The sequence below is a fragment of the Pygocentrus nattereri genome, chromosome 1 (assembly GCF_015220715.1).
Source record: "Pygocentrus nattereri isolate fPygNat1 chromosome 1, fPygNat1.pri, whole genome shotgun sequence".
In the NCBI taxonomy this organism is placed as follows: domain Eukaryota; kingdom Metazoa; phylum Chordata; class Actinopteri; order Characiformes; family Serrasalmidae; genus Pygocentrus; species Pygocentrus nattereri.
Genome location: NC_051211.1, coordinates 18623808 through 18642908, shown reverse-complemented (window position 1 = coordinate 18642908; position 19101 = coordinate 18623808). Strand labels below are relative to the sequence as shown.

General features: G+C 39.3%; 2 protein-coding genes across 10 annotated transcripts in view; both read left to right on the top strand.

Moving 5' to 3' along the window:
* The window catches only part of LOC108438299, a 250795-nt gene extending 232411 nt beyond the window's left edge, over nt 1-18384 (top strand). For all 9 annotated transcript variants that reach the window (XM_037541535.1, XM_017716031.2, XM_037541499.1 and 6 more), the window contains 2 exons: nt 8659-9321; nt 16346-18384. In XM_037541535.1, coding sequence (XP_037397432.1) covers nt 8659-9321; nt 16346-18219 — 2537 coding nt within the window. In that variant the 3' untranslated portion in view covers nt 18220-18384. The remainder of the gene's footprint in view (nt 1-8658; nt 9322-16345) is intronic.
* On the top strand, nt 679-6798 carry LOC108438300 (GTPase IMAP family member 7-like). Its single transcript, XM_017716032.2, has 4 exons — nt 679-813; nt 1513-1557; nt 2419-2466; nt 4404-6798. Exons 1-4 carry the CDS (start codon nt 798-800, stop codon nt 5231-5233), a joined length of 939 nt encoding a protein of 312 aa, XP_017571521.1. The 5' UTR covers nt 679-797; the 3' UTR covers nt 5234-6798.
* Nucleotides 18385-19101: the final 717 nt, after the last annotated feature.

The following is a 19101-nucleotide window of genomic DNA, read 5'->3' as shown; positions in this document are numbered from 1 at the left end:
TAATAATAATAATAATAATCAAATGAAAGATCTAAAGGACAAGTAATAAAGAATGTTTTTATAGTCTGTTTTGCTCATGTTTACCGGGGTGCCAATACTTGTGGAGGGCACTGTATCAACAATCTGATTTATCAGATTCACTCAGTTCATTTGCATAAAGTTTGTCCAAAACAAAAGCAGAGATGTGTGAGTGGTGTGATTTGTCAGTGTATGCGTATATATTGTGTATAGCGCAAATCATTTTCCAGGACCATCAACTAAAAACTCCTTCCAGCCTCCTTGCTGAGTGGGCAAACTGACAGAACCTTTTACAAACTGCCTAGAAAACCAGACAGACAAAATGAAGCTAGAGTAAATAGTTTTCTGTTTGGCTAATAATAATAATAATAATAGGAATAATAGTAATAATAATAATAGGAATAATAATAAAGATTTTACTGATTAGCTAAATAATGGTTAAACAACGTGTTTGAATATTGGTGATTTAATAGGTCATTTATTAAGATTTGCTCTGTTCTTGGTTCCCACAGAGATATGGACTCACCTCTGCTTCTAATAACCTGAAGGAAAATCTGCAGCTGCACCCGCCCTGGACTGGACACTCCATCAATAAACCCTTTAACAAGGACTTTTATTGTGAAACACAGTTCTAGGCCACTAAACCAGGCGAGACTAGAGGTCGGGGTTATGCTGAGTCGCAGTGAGAGGGTCTCCCACTCTGGTCGTGTTCAGTTTGGAAGCCCACTCTCTGTTTTTCTCAGGAATTTCTTGACTTTCAGTTCGACAGCAGCCACAGAATGTCGTCGGGGTCTGGTAAGAATGTGATTTGTACTAAACTGAAGTAAAGCAGGTCTGCAGAGCGTCGCGTTTAGAGTGAGAGGAGTTTATATATCAGTGTTAAGAGCGCTGAAGTGTGGAGATCCAGAGGTTTAAACAGAGTCACGACTCAGTCGACTTACTCAGTAGAAACGAACGGAGCGGTTTACAGAAATAACCCCGCTGATTACAGTGCAGCTCAGAGAGCTCAGAGTCTGACTGTAACTCAGCATGAAGACTGGACAGAAGTTCAGAGACTTTCTTTAGCCTCTGCCAGTCCAGTTAGGGCAAGGGTGAGTGTTTTAACCTTTTCTAGTCCAAAGTAGTTAAAGTATTTAGTGTACTTTAGCTATATGATTTAACATTACATCATTATATTATATTATATTATATTATATTATTATTATATATTATATTGTTCTACCAGTATTAAAAATGTGTTACTGATTATCAGGTTTATATATAGTAAGACTGTAAGGGAAATTACCTTGTCCAACTGTGCTTATATGTGAACATCAGCTTTCATTTTTGAAGTGTTTCAACTTCTGATAATATATTTGAAAATGTGGTTGTTTGATAGTTGAAACCCTAATTGTTGAGTTTAGTGGAAAGTCTTTAGACTGCCAGAGAGACGCTGTGCTTTATGCTGTATTATACACTGCGTTACCAAAGCCTTGCCTTACGTTTATGGTGCAGGTCTGTCACACCGTTGTCGGACGGGTAGTATGACGCATCCCCCAGGTAAGGTCCACTGCATCTGCTTTGAGAATACATAACACAGTTTCCTTTAAGGTTCAGTGCTCTGTTGTTGAATGAATTAACGAATACCTCTTTCCAGAACCGGAAAATACAGTGTTTTTATCCATCCAGGAGCAGGTTTAAGGAAACTACACATTGGACCAGAAACATTTTCTAGCATCACATACTAAAGCGCATCACTGGCCTGTTTTTGAGGTCATAGCACAGACGCTAAAGCAAGGCATAAAATTGTGACACTGGCGCTTGTGAGTGTGCACATACATTTAAAATGTTAATGTAACATTTAGAGAAAAATAATGTATGTGTGCATTTTTGTGTTTTACAGATTCATTTGTTTCAAATATATAAACTGTATTAAAATCACAAATGAGAAATTTCAATTTTTACAAAGCTAAATGTGTGAAACATTCATACATTTTGGCCAGTTTCTCCTTAACAGTCTAAAAGAGAAGAATCAAAACTGCGTCTGCAAAATCTGTGCTTTGGTTTCTGAGGGTAAATACTGGAATTTCACTCTATGTAAATGTATCAGGTTGATTGATTCTTTTGAAAAAACAAATGAACCATAAAAAGAATCTGATGTTAGTTTTTTTTTTTTTCATTTAATCATGAACAGGTCTTGGTCTTGAGTTTGTCTTATCCTCACAAAACATTTAAATATTCAGGATGACGTTTAGAATAGAATATTTGAACATATGATTATTTGATAGTTGGAGCCTTAATTGTTGAGTTTAGTGGAATGTTTTATACAGACAGATATACACTGTATATTATGATATATACTGTACTAGAAAATAACATCTTATTTTATTTAACATTAAATAACTTTTTCTTATGTTGCAGTTCTGTCACTCTCTCGGAGTAGAAATAGTGTGGACCTGACTATAAGCTGTAAGTTACACTATATCTGTACTGATACTATATTACATTCCTTCAGTAAGGTTGAATGTTCTCACACCTCCATTACAATCCAGTAATACAATTTTACATTACAGTGTTATAATTTCACTATGTTTGTCTGCTGCATCTGCTAAATAGATGTTCTTACTGTATATGTTATTTTTTAGATTCACCACATTACAGTCACATTAGAGATTAGTTTAATCAGGGCTGCTCAAACAGGACAGTATTGGTTTTTTGTTCATTCAGGACCAGATTTAAGGAAACCACACACTGGACCAGAAGCAGTTTGTGTCTCAAGTTTCTTGTGCAAGCACAAAAACAAGGCATAAATCATTAGAGTGGTGCATGTGGGTGATATATATTTTATCAGATATATATTTTAGTAACTGTCCATAGTTGAACTAGGCAGTGGCCTAGAGTGACACTTGAGAAGGGGCTGTAAATATTCTCACCTGTGAGGAACCTGATTAAAGAACTCCAAGCTCTCTGTGAATGTGTCCCATTAGCACAATAAAATAATAAAGTTAATAAAGATGCTTAAAATTTAAAGTATGCTTTCAGGATAATAAGGACAGATTCCACAGTTTCAAGTGACATTTTTATTTAAATTGCAGAGACTATTCAATGATTTATGTAAGAGTAGAGCAGCACCACATATAAACACATTTCTCCACCCCACTACACTAAAAGCAGTGGGTTGGCACAGATAAGTGGAGTGCACCTCAGCTTTCATGCAGCATGTGGTTTGGGAGCTTATTAACTGGATTTCCGATATTCCAAGAGTTTTGAGAAGAGGTTGAACATTTTTTTTGTTAATGCACTGCATTTAGAGTCATATTTAACTAAAAATAAAAATGAATTTAAATTAAGAGGTTAATTTGAACCAAGGTATATTTTGGGGAATGCACATTATTTATTATTATTATTATTATTATTATTATTTTATTCTTAAAATATACAAACATATATATTGAGCTATCCTGCAGTTTAGGAAGAGTGCTTCTTTTGTTTCTATAGCTTTGTTTCTATATCCTTTTAGCTATATATTATTGCTGTCTGAACATTGTATCTCCAAAATGGTAACCTGACAGAAGAAGTAAAAAAACTAAATTCTTAACAACATAAAAAACTTTAATGCAAGTCACTATAAGAAGTTTTTTAAAGTATTTTTTAACAATTTCTATTGGTTCATTTGTAATGAAATTGTAACAGAGTGCAAAAGGTACCTGGCTTTTTGAATGAGAAAGGTTAAAAGACATGCAGGCTGTAGTTTCTATCTGCATAATGTTACATATTTATTATTTGCCCTGGGTTTTTGTGTCGAGATTTACAGTGCCCTTTTTGATGAGCTCTAAATGCTTAATATGCCACTGTGTAAGTCCTATCCTATCACTGTATATGTCAGTAAGTCTTGTAGGTCCTATCACTGTATATGTCAGTAAGTCCTGTAGGTCCTATCACTGTATATGTCTTATCCATTGGGGGCAGGCACAGTTTGGTTTAAAACAGGCTTTAACACACCAGACTGTCATCTAGTGCTGCTGTTTTTGTGCCTAGTGCTTTCAGTGTGTGTGAATGAGTTTGCATTCAAGCAAATGAGTAATATGCCATCATTATATAGAACACATTTTCACTGGCAAATAGCATCTGCAATAGAACAGATACTATCACAATTTCTACTTAGTTCAGCAAGTCTCTTTTTATTATAACATTATTATGTAACGGTGATTGCCATGTTCGGCTTAATGGTTTAATTTTGTTTATCAGTATTTCTACTTCTAACTGAAGAAGGGAAACATGCTTAGACATTTACAAGTAAAACATGTTTATAAGAATAACAGCAAGCAAAAAAGCTATTTATCAATCCAGTATTAATAGAAAAAAGGATGTGTAGTAATGTACCATGCATATGTTTGCGTTCATAGTTTCTGACCTGAGGATTGTTCTGCTGGGGAAGAACAGCTCAGAGATCAGCAGAGTGGGAAACTCCATCCTGGGTAGAGACGTATTTGATACTGAAGGTCCTCCTCCTTTAGTAGAGCAGCACAGTGAGAGAGCCAGAGGAAAGGTGGAGGGAAGATACATCACCGTCATCAACACTCCTCACCTGTTTGATCCTGACCTGTCCGTGTATCAGATCACAGTGCGGATTAAAGAATGCACGTCTCTGTGTTCTCCTGGACCTCATGGTGTTGTGCTGGTTCTACAGCCAGATGACTTCACTGAGACAGACAGCAGCCGAATGGATCACATCCTCAGCTCTCTGTCTGAGGAGGCCCATAAATACACCCTGGTGCTGACCACACAGAACAAAGCAGCTGGAGCCAGTGCAGGTCCAGTTCAGGAGAACATCATACAGAAAGTCATCACAAAATACAGTAACAGACATTTAGAGTGGAGTAAGTGTAGCTGTGCTACGTTTGTGGAAATTATAGAAAAGGTGGTTGAAGAGAACAGAGGGAGCTTTGTCTGTGAGGAATTTGAGGATGCCCCACTTACTTTAGAACAGAAATGGTCTGAGCAAGAAACAGAAGTGGAAGAGCTTTATCATATAAAAGGGCAAGAGCATGAAGAAACAGAAGAACTACAAGAGTATGACCAAACAGAACTGAAGGAACATGAAGAGATAAAACAGCTGCATGAACATGATCCAACAAAACAGCAAGGAATTGAAGGTGATCTACCTCGACAGAAGCAAGAGAAAACTAAAACAACTCTAATGACCAGTGTGACCAAACATTTCAGTAGTAAATAACAATGATTTACCCCCTCTAGTTATACTTCATCCTCCTAACCTTTCACTTATGAGATCCCCCAAAAGTGAAACTCTGTTGTTTGTTGTCTATATGCTCAACCTTGATAACATTATACAATATTTCATACATAGATTTTCTTTAGCACTAAATCTATTAAAAATCTACCTGTGAAATGCAAAGAAAACAAAACAAAAAGCCCTGAAACAAATGTATGAAACTTTGTGAAAAGTTGTGACAAGACAAAATAATGTCCTTGGTTCCAAATGAAACACTCAGTTAATATGGTCCTAAAGCACTACTCCAGTGATATAGCTGTCTTCCTCTATGGACAGCAGTAGCGTTGCAAAGGTACTGACACCATATTGGTATTGGCACTAATACTGGTACTTAAACACAGTGTTGGGTATTAGTGATGAGGATACTGATACCTGTGTCTGATACCACAAAGCAGTTTCTGACGTGCACATGCTCTGCTAAGTGTTGCATGGATTCTCACAAGTAGATAGAATTTAACATCATGTTGGTGGTGTGGGTTGACAAGCAGCAGTAAAAATGGCAAATTTGTAACAGCAGTAAGTAGTGGGTATACTGGTCAGAGGTTCCCCTAAGGTATTGCTTTCACCAGTATGCAACAGATATGCCATTTAACAACAAACAAACCGTGTAAACATTCCGTTAGCTCTGTCTAGGTGGTGCAAAACAGCTGTTAATGACGGTGTATATGATGTTAATGCATACTAATCCCCAGCATGCCTGGCCTTCGGAGATATAATATGATTGTATGAGACAAATGACTTTGGATTTGGAATTTGGATGTGAAACAACATCACAATCTGTTTTTAGCAATCTAGAAAGGATTAAATCCTGTCTTAGCCACTACACTGCTCAATCAGTTTTACCTGTTTTATCTTCAGGTGTCTACACAACTGCAAGTCCTGTCTAGCATGCAGTTGCCCTCCGTTTCTACAAAAGCAGGTTTTGGTCCAGAATTCTGCTGCTTGCCTTCCCAATAATACATAGTCCTAGCATGACATTGCACCTGTTCTCCAAAACCTTCACTGCCACCCTGCAGAATATCACACTGATTTCAAGGTTCTCTTGCTCATTTATAACTGCTGCTTTATAACCGTCTGTCTAACCTCTACAGTCTTGGTAAGTGAGTCTGCTCTAATATTACTGCTGTCTATGTAAATTCCCATGTCTTTTATCAGACAGCATCACAGTCTTTCCACATTCAAATCTTATGGTAGAATGTTTATCCCAAGCACCCACCACAATCTACCCTCGACTTAAAAACAAGTGCATTTATGATACTTTTAATCTTCATTCTATCACTTCCTGTGGCTGAACTTGTTTGCCTGCTGTTTTTTATGTACATCATACAGCAGTGTTGGCAGCAACTTCAAAACAAATAATGTTAGTTTAAATTTTGCAATATGGGAGAATGTTCATCACTCTTATTTGGCAATAAATGTTATAAAAAATATCCACATTGTAAAAGCAATGTTAATTATACTAATAGTCTTGGTGTCTTGGAAATTAAAAACCTCTTTATTTTTGCTAATTGGTCACACTTGTTTCTGATCATCCAACATATTTTAATATAAGATAAAGACAATGCAATTACACACAAAATGCAGCTTTTAAATGATAATTCAATTTATTAAAAATAGAATATTGTAGATATTAAAGATTTATTCAGTCGTGGGGCAGTCGTGGGCTGGAGGTTAGGGAACTGGCCCTGTGACCGGGAGGTTGCCGGTTCTAATCCCCAGGGCCGACAGCACATGACTGAGGTGTCCTTGAGCAAGACCCCTAACCCCAATTGCCGTGGATAGGGCTGCCCACTGATCCGAGCAAGTGTGCTCACTGTCCCCCTAGTGTGTGTCTATTGACTAGTGTGTATGTGGTGTTTCACTTCATGGGTGGATTAAATGCAAAGGTGGAATTTCCCCGTTTGTGGGATTAATAAAGTATCACTTATTCAAAACCTAAAAGTAATGACCTCACCAATTGTAATAACTGTTTGTGCCACATTTGGCAATAACAACAGCTATCAAACGATTGTGATACCTTGTTATGAAGTTTTACGTCACTGTGGATTTATGCCCACTCTTTTTTGCAAAATTGTTTTCATTCCACAACATTGGAAGGTTTTCAAGCATGAACTAACCCTTTAAGGTCTTGAGATGGGACTCAAGTCAGAACTTTTGAGCCATTTAGAGGTGGACTTGCTTGTATGTTTCAGATCATCGTTCTGCTGCATAACCCAAATGTGTTTGAGCTTTAGGTCGCAAACCGACAGGGAGACATTCTCCATTTGTGTTTAATGGCAGCATTGTGGCTCACTGAAGCTTTGTAACCCTTTCCAGACTGGTAGATTTCAGTGACTTCTCTTCAGAACGTGGCATCATGTGCTACTTTTCGAGCCTGCTTCACATCGCCAGACTGGTTCTATTTAAGTGATCTTTAAATTCTACAGGTCTGACAGTAATCATGCCTGGCTGTGGTTAGTGAAATTACAACCAATTGTCAATTGAATTTGGTTAACTAGTTGATTACTTGTAGCTAAGGGGGCAGTTTGTGTTCACATAGGGTGAGGTAGGGCTGACCAGCATTTTTCATTCCATAAATTAAAAGCTGCATTTTGGCCTTAAATACACAGGGAAAACGAGGGACAGGTGGAAAACAGGTGAAGACAATCAGGGGCGGAGTCATGAAACGAGGGGGCTAAACCAAAACCCAAACGCACATGGGCTAAACCAAAACATGAACACATTTACAGACCTGGGAGGGGCCAATCGTGACAACTCTGTTAATTTACAGGAGCTTACTGGCAGCAGTGTTGCCTAGTGTTGCCCAGTTTCACAGATATCACAAAAAAAAATTAAAATGCACATGTTTGTTGGCTGACTTTAGAGGAAGACAACATCTCAACGTCTCTTTAACAGACTTGTGCCCACAGGGTGTCTGTTTCGGAAAAGTATTTTTAATGCCTGTTTTTACCGTAAGGCTGATAATACTGTATGCATTAATGTGTTATAAAAATATTGTTACTGTATCAGGTCTTTGTCCCGGAGTAATCTTTACTGTCAATATTTTCACAGAATTCAACACAAAACTGTTAAGCACAATAAAAAGTATATTTCTGCCTTGAAGACAGTACATTATTGTTGCCAACAATTTTGCCATTTTGAACTAGTATAGTTTCTTGACTTTTCATGTAATAATGGGCTGCTTGAAGGTTGTGCTCAATTGAGATCTAAAATATAACTAAATACAAGTCTTAATAAAGTAATATCTGCATATTTTAGCCACAAATAGCTTATCTATATTTCCTGTTTAATTTTTTTTCATTATTTTTTTCCAAATGGTATTATAAGTTTTTTAAGAGTTGACAAAAATTGTTTTTTTTTTCTTTCAGGATCTAAACCAAGATCTAACGTAGTTCTGCTTGGGAGGGAAAATGAAGCAAAGACCTCAGTATGTAAACTTCTGCTTGGTGAAATGTTCTCAACATCTCACCAGAAAGTGAAACAGAAGTCTAGCTCAGTGTGTGTGAGGATGGACGGAGAAGTGTGTGGACATTTGATCGGTTTGGTGGAGATGCCAGCTCTCTACAACACTCAGCTCTCAGAGGAAAAAGTGATGCAAGAGGCTTTCCACTGTGTCTCTGTCTGTGATCCTGGAGTTCATGCCTTTTTCATAGTCATTTCTGAAGACCGCCTCACTGATGAAGACAAGGGAGAAATGGAGATGATCCAGAGAATTTTCAGCTCAAGACTCAACAAGAACACTATAGTCCTGATCAGTCGGCAATCTCAGAGCAAAGAACTGGATGCCAGTGTTGAGAAAGTGATAAAGTCTTTTGGCAGACGATACAAATTTGTTAACAGTGAAACAGATGCAACACAGCTGATTAAATGTTTGGAGATGCTTCATAAAGAGAGCAGAGGGAGCCTGTACACCATGGACATGTATGTAGAAGCCCAGGTTGAAACCCAGCTGCAGTACAAAAAACACATTCAAAATCTACAACAGAAAATCACGGATCTTACACGGAAGAACCGGAAGAGTCAAACTCAAGGTAAGTTATAATTTTTGTAAAAATAAGTACAATATGGAATATTCAGCTAAGTTGTTTTTATATCATAATTCTCACTAATAGGGTGCACTTAAAATAAAATGGATATATTGTGTTTTATATTAAAATTCATGGATTGTTTACTTAAGGTTTTGGCATTTATAAAGTTATTAAAGTGTGATTTGTGACGTGAAACGATGAGGCGGACGCATGCGCTGAGAAAAGCGAGATTTATTCTGGGCAAATCCAGGGTCATAATCATAATGGTCCAGGTTCAGATAGCCAACATGGAGAGCAGGAGGGACAGACATGACAAAAATGCACAGGTTACACAAACAAGGGGGGCCGAAAAATCGAAAACCATACATCAAACACATACAGCACAATCAGACACAATCAAACAAAGACCAACACAGACCAGGGCAAACACAGGGCTTATATAACACAATGAATCACAAGACACAGGTGGAAAACAGGTGGAAATGGTCAGGGACGGACTAACAAAACCAGGGAGCAGGACTGTGAAAATCAAAACAAAGAAGCATGTGAACGACCAGGAAGTAAACACAAGAGCACATGGAGGAGTGGGAGGAGCCAATCGTGACATGATTCAAATGTATTTTGCAAAAACTTTTTGTTTTCACAGTCCTAAAATCAGTACCTATATACACATTTATATGCAGTTTTATAAACTTGGTTGCACACCTTAAAAACCTTTTAAAAGCTATAATTCCATAATTTTCTCATTGTCTCAATAAATTCTTCTAGTAATGACCATATTAATCTCAGGCTACATAATGTAACAGAGTGAATGAAATATCAGAGTTGATTATGCAGAAGCCATTAGTTTACAAAAATACCCAATAACAAAAATGGAACTGTAAAATAGTAAAGAGATAGTAGGTAAAATGTAAACACAAACAGAGAGCAGTAATTTAAAAATCCACTTTGACCTGTACTGATATAGAACCCTATTTCCAAATGCAATGATGTGCAAATCATGTAAACCTTATGGTTCACTGAAAACTGTACAAAGACAAAATAGCAAATGTTGAAACTGAGACAGTTTATTATTTTTTGAAAAATACATGTCCATTTTGAATTTCATACCAACAACACATTCCCAAAAAGTTGGCAGCAGCAATGGGCTGGTAAAGTTGTTTAATGCTAAAAATACATGGTGGTTAATCGGCAACAGGTCAGTAACATGATTGGGTATGAAAAAAGCTGTTAAGAGAGGCTGAGTTTTTCACAAGTGAAGATGAGGAGGGATTCATCACTATGTGAAAGACTACTAGTGCAACAATTCAGGAATAACATTTTCAGTGTAAAATAGCAAAGAATTTTTGCTTTTTATCTACGGTTCATAATATCAAGACCTTTGTGGCCTCAGGTTGCACTGCATTAAAATGAGTGCATGGGCTCAGGATCACTTTTGAAAACCACTGTCTGTATCCACAGATGCAATTTAAAACTCTAAAAAGCAAATAATAAACCATATTTAAACAGGATCCACAAACACAGCCACCTTATCTGGACTTGATCTCATTTAAAAGGATCTGAGGGGATGTAGGAAAGTATTCTGTGGTCGGACAAATCAACATATGAATTTCTTTTTGGAAATCATGGACACTGTGCTATCTTAGTGCACAGTTCAAAAGCCAGTTTTTAATCGTATAGGGTTGCATTAATGCAAATTTCAGGGATGATGTGCACATCTGTGAAGCACCATTAATGCTGAACGACATACATATTTTGGCTATATATATATATATATATATATATATATATATATATATATATATATAAGTTGTTTTTGTAGTATTTTCATTTAAAAATATGGTTTGATGATTTGTAAGATTTTCTATTTTTATTCACAATCTCCTCAGCATCGCAACTTTTTTGGTTGTAAAATCAGTACAAACACAAGATATGTAATTTTATTATTTCAATTTATTTTATCATCATCATCATCATGATTGACTGCTAATCCAGATAGGGACGTGGTAGCAGTTGGGAGAGCAGAGAATCTCAGATGACCCTGTCCCCCGCAACTTCCTCCAGCTCATTCCCGGGGACCCCAAGCTGCTCCCAGGCCAACTTGGAGATTTAATCCCTCCAGCAGGTCCTAGGACGACTGGTCTTGTCCCGGTAGGCCGTGCCTGGAACACCCCCAGGCGTCCAGGGGGCATCCGTTTCAGATGCACGAACCACCTCAGCTGACTCCTCTCAATGTGGAGGAGTAGCGGCTCTACTCTGAGCTCCTCCCGGATAACCGAGCTCCTCACTCTATCACATAGCATGTAGCCCGCCACCCAACGAAGAAAGCTCATTTCCACAGCTTGTATTCGCAATCTCGTTCTTTCGGTCATTACCCACAGCTCATGACCATAGGTGAGGGTTGGGATATAGATCGACCGGTAAACCACCAGATAGTTATCAGTTGACAGCTCAGCACCTCTCTTCACCCTAGTGTCCAGAACATATGGTCCCAAGTCAGATGAAACGACAACAAAGTCGATCATTGACCTTATGTACACTTATGAACATCCTTGTGTTCAAACTTGGTGTTTGTTATCGACAATCCATGCCTGGCACAGAAGTCCAATAACAATTCACCATTTGGGTTTAGATCGGGCAGGCCATTCTTCCCAATCACATCTTTCCAGGTCTCCCAGTCATTGCCAACATGCACATTGAAGTCTCCCAGTAAGACTATAGAGTCTGTAGACGGGACCCTTTCCAGAACCCCGCCCACTCACTCCAAGAAGGCCGAATACTCTGACCTGTTGTTTGGTGCATAAGCACAGACAACAGTCAAAGTTTTCCTCTCTGCGATGTTAATTCGCATTGAGGCAAACCTCTCATCCACCGGGACAAACTCCAACTGCATGGTCACCAGCCAGGGACTCGTGAGTATCCCCACACCTGCCCGGCGCCTCTCAACCTGTGCAACCCCTGAGTAGGAGAGAGACCAACCCCTATCCAGGAGTTTGGTTCCAGAGCCGACACTGTGGGTGGAGGTGAGCCCAACTATATCTAGTTGGTACCTCTCAACCTGCACAAGTTCCGGCTCCTTCCCCCCCAGTGAGGTTACATTCCATGTACCAAAAGCTAGTTTCTGCTGCAGGGGCCTAGGCCACCAAGGGCCTCCCCTCAATCTCCCACTGCCAATACGGCACTGCACCGCTCTCCCGTGCTGGACCTTGCGGATGGTGGGCCCACATGGCCTCCCCATGTTACCTCTTCAGGCAGAGCCCGACCGGGTTATGTGGGCTGCCCGGCCACCAGGCATGCGCCGTGGAACACTACCCCCAGGCCTGGCTCCAGGTGTAGGTCCCAGTGACCATTTCCCGGGCAGGGTACACGATTTTTTGTGCCAAATTTGCATGGAGTAGTTTGGATTGCGTTTGTCAGGGTCTTCACTCCAGACTTTTATCAACTTTATTGCTTACGCTCATTCTAAAACAGACACCCCTCCCATGGACTGCTATCACTGCCCTCTGGAAGGAGGTTCCGAAGCCTTCGAAGCAGAACAGCCAGGTTCAAAAACAGCTTCTTCCCACATGCCATAAGACTGCTGAACTCTAGATAACATGCTGCATTTTTTTTTGATTACCTCATACATGGGACCTCTACTGCAATATACTCTTGTACATATACTTAAAATGATTGATCTGCTTATATACATATGTTTACATAATGCACTACACTTTGCACTACATAATACTTTGCACTACATTGTATTACTTGATTACTGATCTGGTCTGAGCCAAGGCAACAAAAATTTCATTCTAATGTGCAGTTTACCATGTTAGTTTGAATGACAACAAAGTCTGTCTAAGTCTAAGTCTAAAACCTGCAACCGCCTTCCAAAAACTTGGGACATATTAAATAGGGGATGTTGGTGTATAAAATATGCATCCAACTTACCTCTGTGATGGAGATCGCCACATGAGCTTGGGAATACAAACTGTCAAGGTAGGTGAGGAGGAGGAGGCTTTCTAGACATCTTATTTCAACATGATAATGCAACGAAACATTCTTCATGTTGTACATCAAAATGGCTACATAACCAGAGAGTGCAGGTCCTAGACTGGTCTGCTGGCAGTCCAGAACATTCGTCTATAAAAAAAAGGGCGGTGCATTATTAAGCTCAAAATATGACAAAGTATCAAACAGTTGCACAGCTTAAAACTTGTATAAAAAACAATGACATAAACTGCACTTTTAAAAACTGGATCTAGAACTGTCTTCTGTCTCCAAACTATTGGTAAGTGTTGATAAGAGGATAGTAACACAGTGGTAAACATAGTCCTGTCCTAACTTTCTTTTGGATTTGGAATAAACGTATATTTGCAAAATCTGTGAACTTGGTTGCTTTCCACTAGGTATCAGAGTTGACATGTCTGACATACTGTCAGGACCAAGATGAGTTTTATTGTTAAGGGCAATTCCAAAAGGGTAGTTGAAAACAATTCAGGGTGAAAACACCAAAATAGCATACACAACAAATGGGACAAGGCAAAAAACGAGGTAGAAAGACAAAACAGGGTCAAAACACGAAAGATAGCAAATATAGATTAACGCTCAGTAAGGCAGGTAAACTGGCAATACTACACAAAGAGACTAGGCAAAAACAGCTTAAATAAGGAACAACACAGGTGTGTACAATCAGTACTCAAGTGAGGGTAAGCGGGTACAAGTCCTTTGATTGGTTCCAGGAACCTGGGTTTCCAGCAAACTGTTCTGGGCAATGAAGTTCAGGTTAGAAGACTGATTCCTAGTACCATGCAAGGGTGTGACACATACACTATATTGCCAAAAGTATTGTGGCGTGGTGGAGGAGGGAGAGACAGCGAACTGATCCATTTTGACAGAAAAAAGGCTCTTTTAATTTGATGCCTTAGCAACGTAATCACCCAAATGGGTAAATGGACCTGTCTCCCACACAGCACACGAGGGAATGACATCAACAACAATACAACACATGCACACGGCAGGTGACAACTTATACAGTACAACTACATAAACCGGTAAGGGAAGACTCAAGCTACATAACACACATAACCAAACACATAACTAATAAATACATGCGCCAACATTACACATAACAGGAACCAATACCAGAGCCGCAGGGGCTCATGGGAAGTAGCACCGTCCCCCTTTGGGCCGACGCTACAGTATTTTCTCGTCTGCCTTGAGACACATAAGAAATTGAATGAGATCCCATTCTTAATCCATGGGTTTAATATGATGTCAGTCCACCCTTTGCAGCTATAACAGCTTTAACTTTTCTGGGAAGATTTTTCACAAGGGTTAGGAGTGTGTTTATGGGAATTTTTGCATTCTTCCAGAAGCGCGTTTGTTGAGGTCAGACACTGATGTTGGCCTGCCTCATGATCTTCATTCTAATTCATCCCAATTCAATTGGGTTGAGGTCAGGACTCTGCAGGCCAGTGAAGCTCTTCCACACCAAACTCGCTCATCCATGTCTTCATGGATTTTGCTTTGTGAATTGGTGCGCAGTCATTTTGGAACAGGAAGGGGCCATCCCCAAACTGTTTCCACAAATTTGTGAGCAATTGTCTCTGAAATTGATCTGCTGAAGCATAAAAAGTTCCTTTCATTGTAACTAAGTGGCCGAGCCCAACTACAGAAAAACAACTCCACACTATTATCCCCCCCTTCACCAAATATTGCACAATGCAGTCAGACTGCCACATGAAGTTTGGAGGTCTGTAGTGATTGACGCTGCAGAATGTTGCAACCTCTGCGTATTGTGTGCCTTAGCATTTGCTGACCTGTCATTTTACATGGCCTACCACTTTGTGGCTGAGTTGCTGTCGTTCCCTGTTGCTTCCATTTTGTTAGAATACTACAGACAGTTGACTGTGGATTATTTAGTAGTGAGGAAATTTCACGACTGGACTTGTTGCACACATGGCTATCACAGTCTGGCTTTTCTCATCACCCAGTGGCTTTTCTTACTCAGTTGATGATGATGAGGAAGAGGATGGGCAAGATTACACAGCCCTGTCTGACTCTGCTTTTGACATGGAACCACTCACTTTTTAGCCTACCATGTCACACACAGCACTGGTTGTTGGCGTTCATGTCTCTCAGGATGTTGCTGACTTTTGTTGGAAATCCATATGCTCCAAGAAACTTCCAGAGTGAGGGGTATTGGATGCTGTCAAAAGCTTTTTTCGAAATTGATGAAACTGATGTAGAGTGATGAGTTCCATTCAAGTGACTGTTCCACTATGGCACACAAAACAAAGATCTGATCTGTGCATCCAATACCACTTCTGAATCCTCACTGCTCTTCGCTGAGGATCCTCTCAATGGCTTGTCTCATCCTCTGTAACGGGACTCTACACAAGATCTTCCCTGGTACTGATACTAGGTTGATGCCCTTCCAATTCCCACACACTAACAGATCGCCCCTCTAAAACGATGCCGTTCATTCATGTTTCTGGGACTCTGCCTTCCTCCCACACTTTTAAAAGTTTAAAAGTTCACCAGTATGTCTGCAGTGATTCTGTCTTTACCAGGTGCCCTATTTCCTTTGGTCTGTCTGATGGCTTTATCTGTCTTTTGCTGGGTGATTCGCCCAAGTTTCATTTCTATGTGGAAACCTGTGTCTTTTATCTCTGCTTCTTTCTCCAGATCTGGTCTGCTCAGTGTCTCTTAAGTGCACTCACTCAGGCAGCAGCTGTATAAAAAATGCAAGCAATGAAGTTCTGTCATAGAATTAAAAGAAAATAATGTGAAATTTAATGCTTAGCATCCATTACTGTTACTGCTTATTAACAGAAATAAGACAAAATAAGTACTGATAAAAAAATAATCAATGGCTGTAACATTGAAATTAAGAAGATGAATACATAAATAAAAGGCATAATTTTAACTGATTGCTAAATTTAAGAGATTCAGTTTAGTGGTTCAGGGTGTCTTGTCTGACTGTCTAACCAAATGGCACAAATCTGGGATAATGAAAAGTTCAATGATCTACCCTGTACAGGTTCACCAAAAAGCCCTGAGGCCTTGCGGATTGTTCTGCTGGGGAAGACAGGAGTTGGAAAGAGTGCAACAGGAAACACCATTTTGGGGAAAGAGGACGTGTTTACGGAAGATATTGGTGGATCAGTTACTGTTGTGTGTCAGAAAGAGTCAGCTGACATAAATGGGAGGCAGATCACTGTGGTTGACACTCCAGGACTGTTTGATACTAATGTTCCTAATGTGGAGATCACTAAAGAGATCACTAAGTGCATCTCCATGGCAGCTCCGGGTCCACATGTGTTCCTGCTGGTGCTGAGCATCGGGCAGCGCTTCACCCAAGAGGAGCAAGACACAGTGAATATGATCAAGGATACATTTGGTGAAAAACACAAAATGTACACTATAGTGGTCTTCAGTAAAGGAGATTTTTTAAAGGGAAACACTATTGAACAGTACATAGAAAAGTGTGGTCCAACTATGAAGAGATTTCTGTTTGACTTTGGTAACAGATATCATGTGCTCAACAACAGTAATAAAAGCAGCTCCACCCAGGTCGCTGATCTACTGGAGAAGATCGACTCCATGCTGGCAGTGAATGGAGGGAGCTGCTACACTAATGACATGTTCCAGCAGGTAGAGAAAGCTCTACAAGAAGAACAGGAGAGAATACTGAAGGAGAGAGAGGAGGAGATAGAAAGAGTGAAAGAAAGACTGAAAGCCAAATATGAAGCTGAAATGGAGAGAATGAGAATAGAGATACAGAAAGAAAAAGAAAAACAAGAAGCAGAAGGGAGAAGAAGAGAGAAAGAATTTAAAGAAAAAGAACTAGAGATAAAGAGAGAGATGACTGAAAGGGAAAAGATACAAAGAGAAGATGTAACGAAAAAAAGAGAAGAAGATGAGAAAAAGATGCAACAGTGGATGGCTGAGATTCACAGAGAAAAAGAGGAGAACAGTCAACGGTGGGAGAAACAAAGAGAAGAAGATTGGAGAAGGAGAGATCAGGAGGAGGAGGAAAGAAGAAAGAAAGAAGAAGAATGGAAGAAGAAACAGAAAGAAGAACGAGAGAACTTTGAGAAAGAAAGAGAAGACATGGAGAAGAAAGTAAGAGAAGAACTAATGAATTTACAGCAGGACTATAAACAGAAGGCAGAAGAGGAGGAGAAAAGACGAAAAGAACTGGAAGAGAAAATTCAGCAGGCGGAGGAAAGTAAAAAGAAGGAGCTACAAGAGCTGCAGTTAACTCAGCAGCAAGAGTGGATAAAGAGGATGGAGGAGGAGGAGAAGAGGAGAGAAAAGCAACAGAAGTATTGGGAGAAAACAATTGCATCAATGGAGGAAGCCTGGACTTTACAGCAGATTAGAAAGCAAAGACAACATGAATGGGAAAAGCAAAAAGAAAAGGAGGAGAGGGATTTAAAAGAAAAGGAGAGAGAAGAGAAAGAAGAACAAGAGAGGAAAAGAATAGAAAATGAGGCAAATGAAAAAATAAGACAGATGAAGGAACAACTAGAGGCACAGAGAGAGAAAGAGGAGAAAGAAAGAAATGAAAAAGAAGAACAACTCAGAAAGGAAATGGAGGAACAGCTACAGAAGCAGCTGAAGTCTTTTCGAGAAGAAAGAGAGGAAGAAGAGATTATACGGGCTGAAGTTGAAAGGAGAAACCTTGAATTCATTATAGAGATTCACAACAGAGAGATAGAGAATCTCAAAACACAGACTGAAGTAATAGCAAGAAAACAGGCAGAGGAGGAGTTTCATGCCAAACTTGATGAAAAGGTAAAAGAGGCGAGAGACAAAGGATTTGCAGAGGGTTGTGCAGAGATAGAGGCAGCAAGAACAGCACTGGGCAGAAGAGTAGATCGATTTGTTCAAACTGTTTGTAAAAGTTAAAAAGGAAAAAATGTTAAATTGGTTCACTTTCCAACTGAAGCTTCCCTGAAACTTACACTGTTTTACTTTGCATGACCACAGTCTTGTGACCGTTACCATTCATGACCGTTACTAAATGTTATTTTATTCACTAAACGTTAATCATAAAAGAACATTTCACATGCATTGCTTTTTTATTCCTGGACATCAGCAAACATACTGAACAAAGTTTGCCCACTATCAAGAACAATACATTCATGACAGATTGTTACTTTTTTCTTCATTATCTCAGTTACACTCACCAGCCACTTTATTAGGTACGTTTAATTGCTTGTTAAGGTAGGTTTAATTGCTTGTTAACACAAACAGCTAATTAGCCAATCACATGGCCCAACACAATGCACTTAGGCATGTAGAGGTGGTCAAGACAACTTGCTGAAGTGCAAACCGAGCATCAGAACGGGGAAGAAAGGGGATTTAAGTGACTTTGAACGTGGCGTGGTTGTTGGTGCCAGATGGGCTGGTCTGAGTATTTCAGAAACTGCTGATCTACTGGGATTTTCACACACAACCATCTCTAGGGTTTACAGAGAACAGTCCGAAAAAGAGAAAATATCCAGTAAGTGGTCAGTTGTGTGGACGAAAATGCCTTGTTGATGTGAGAGGTCAGAGGAGAATGGGCAGACTGGTTCCAGATGATAAAAAGCTAACATTAACTCAAATAACCAAACAAAATCTCTGAGGAATGTTTCCAACACCTTGTTGAAAGTATGCCACGAAGAATTAAGACAGTTCTGAAGGCAAAAGGGGGTCAAACCTTTTACTAGAAAGTAAATAATAAAGTGCCTAATAAATAATAAACTACCTAATAAAGTGGCTAGTGAGTGTATATTCCAACAAATC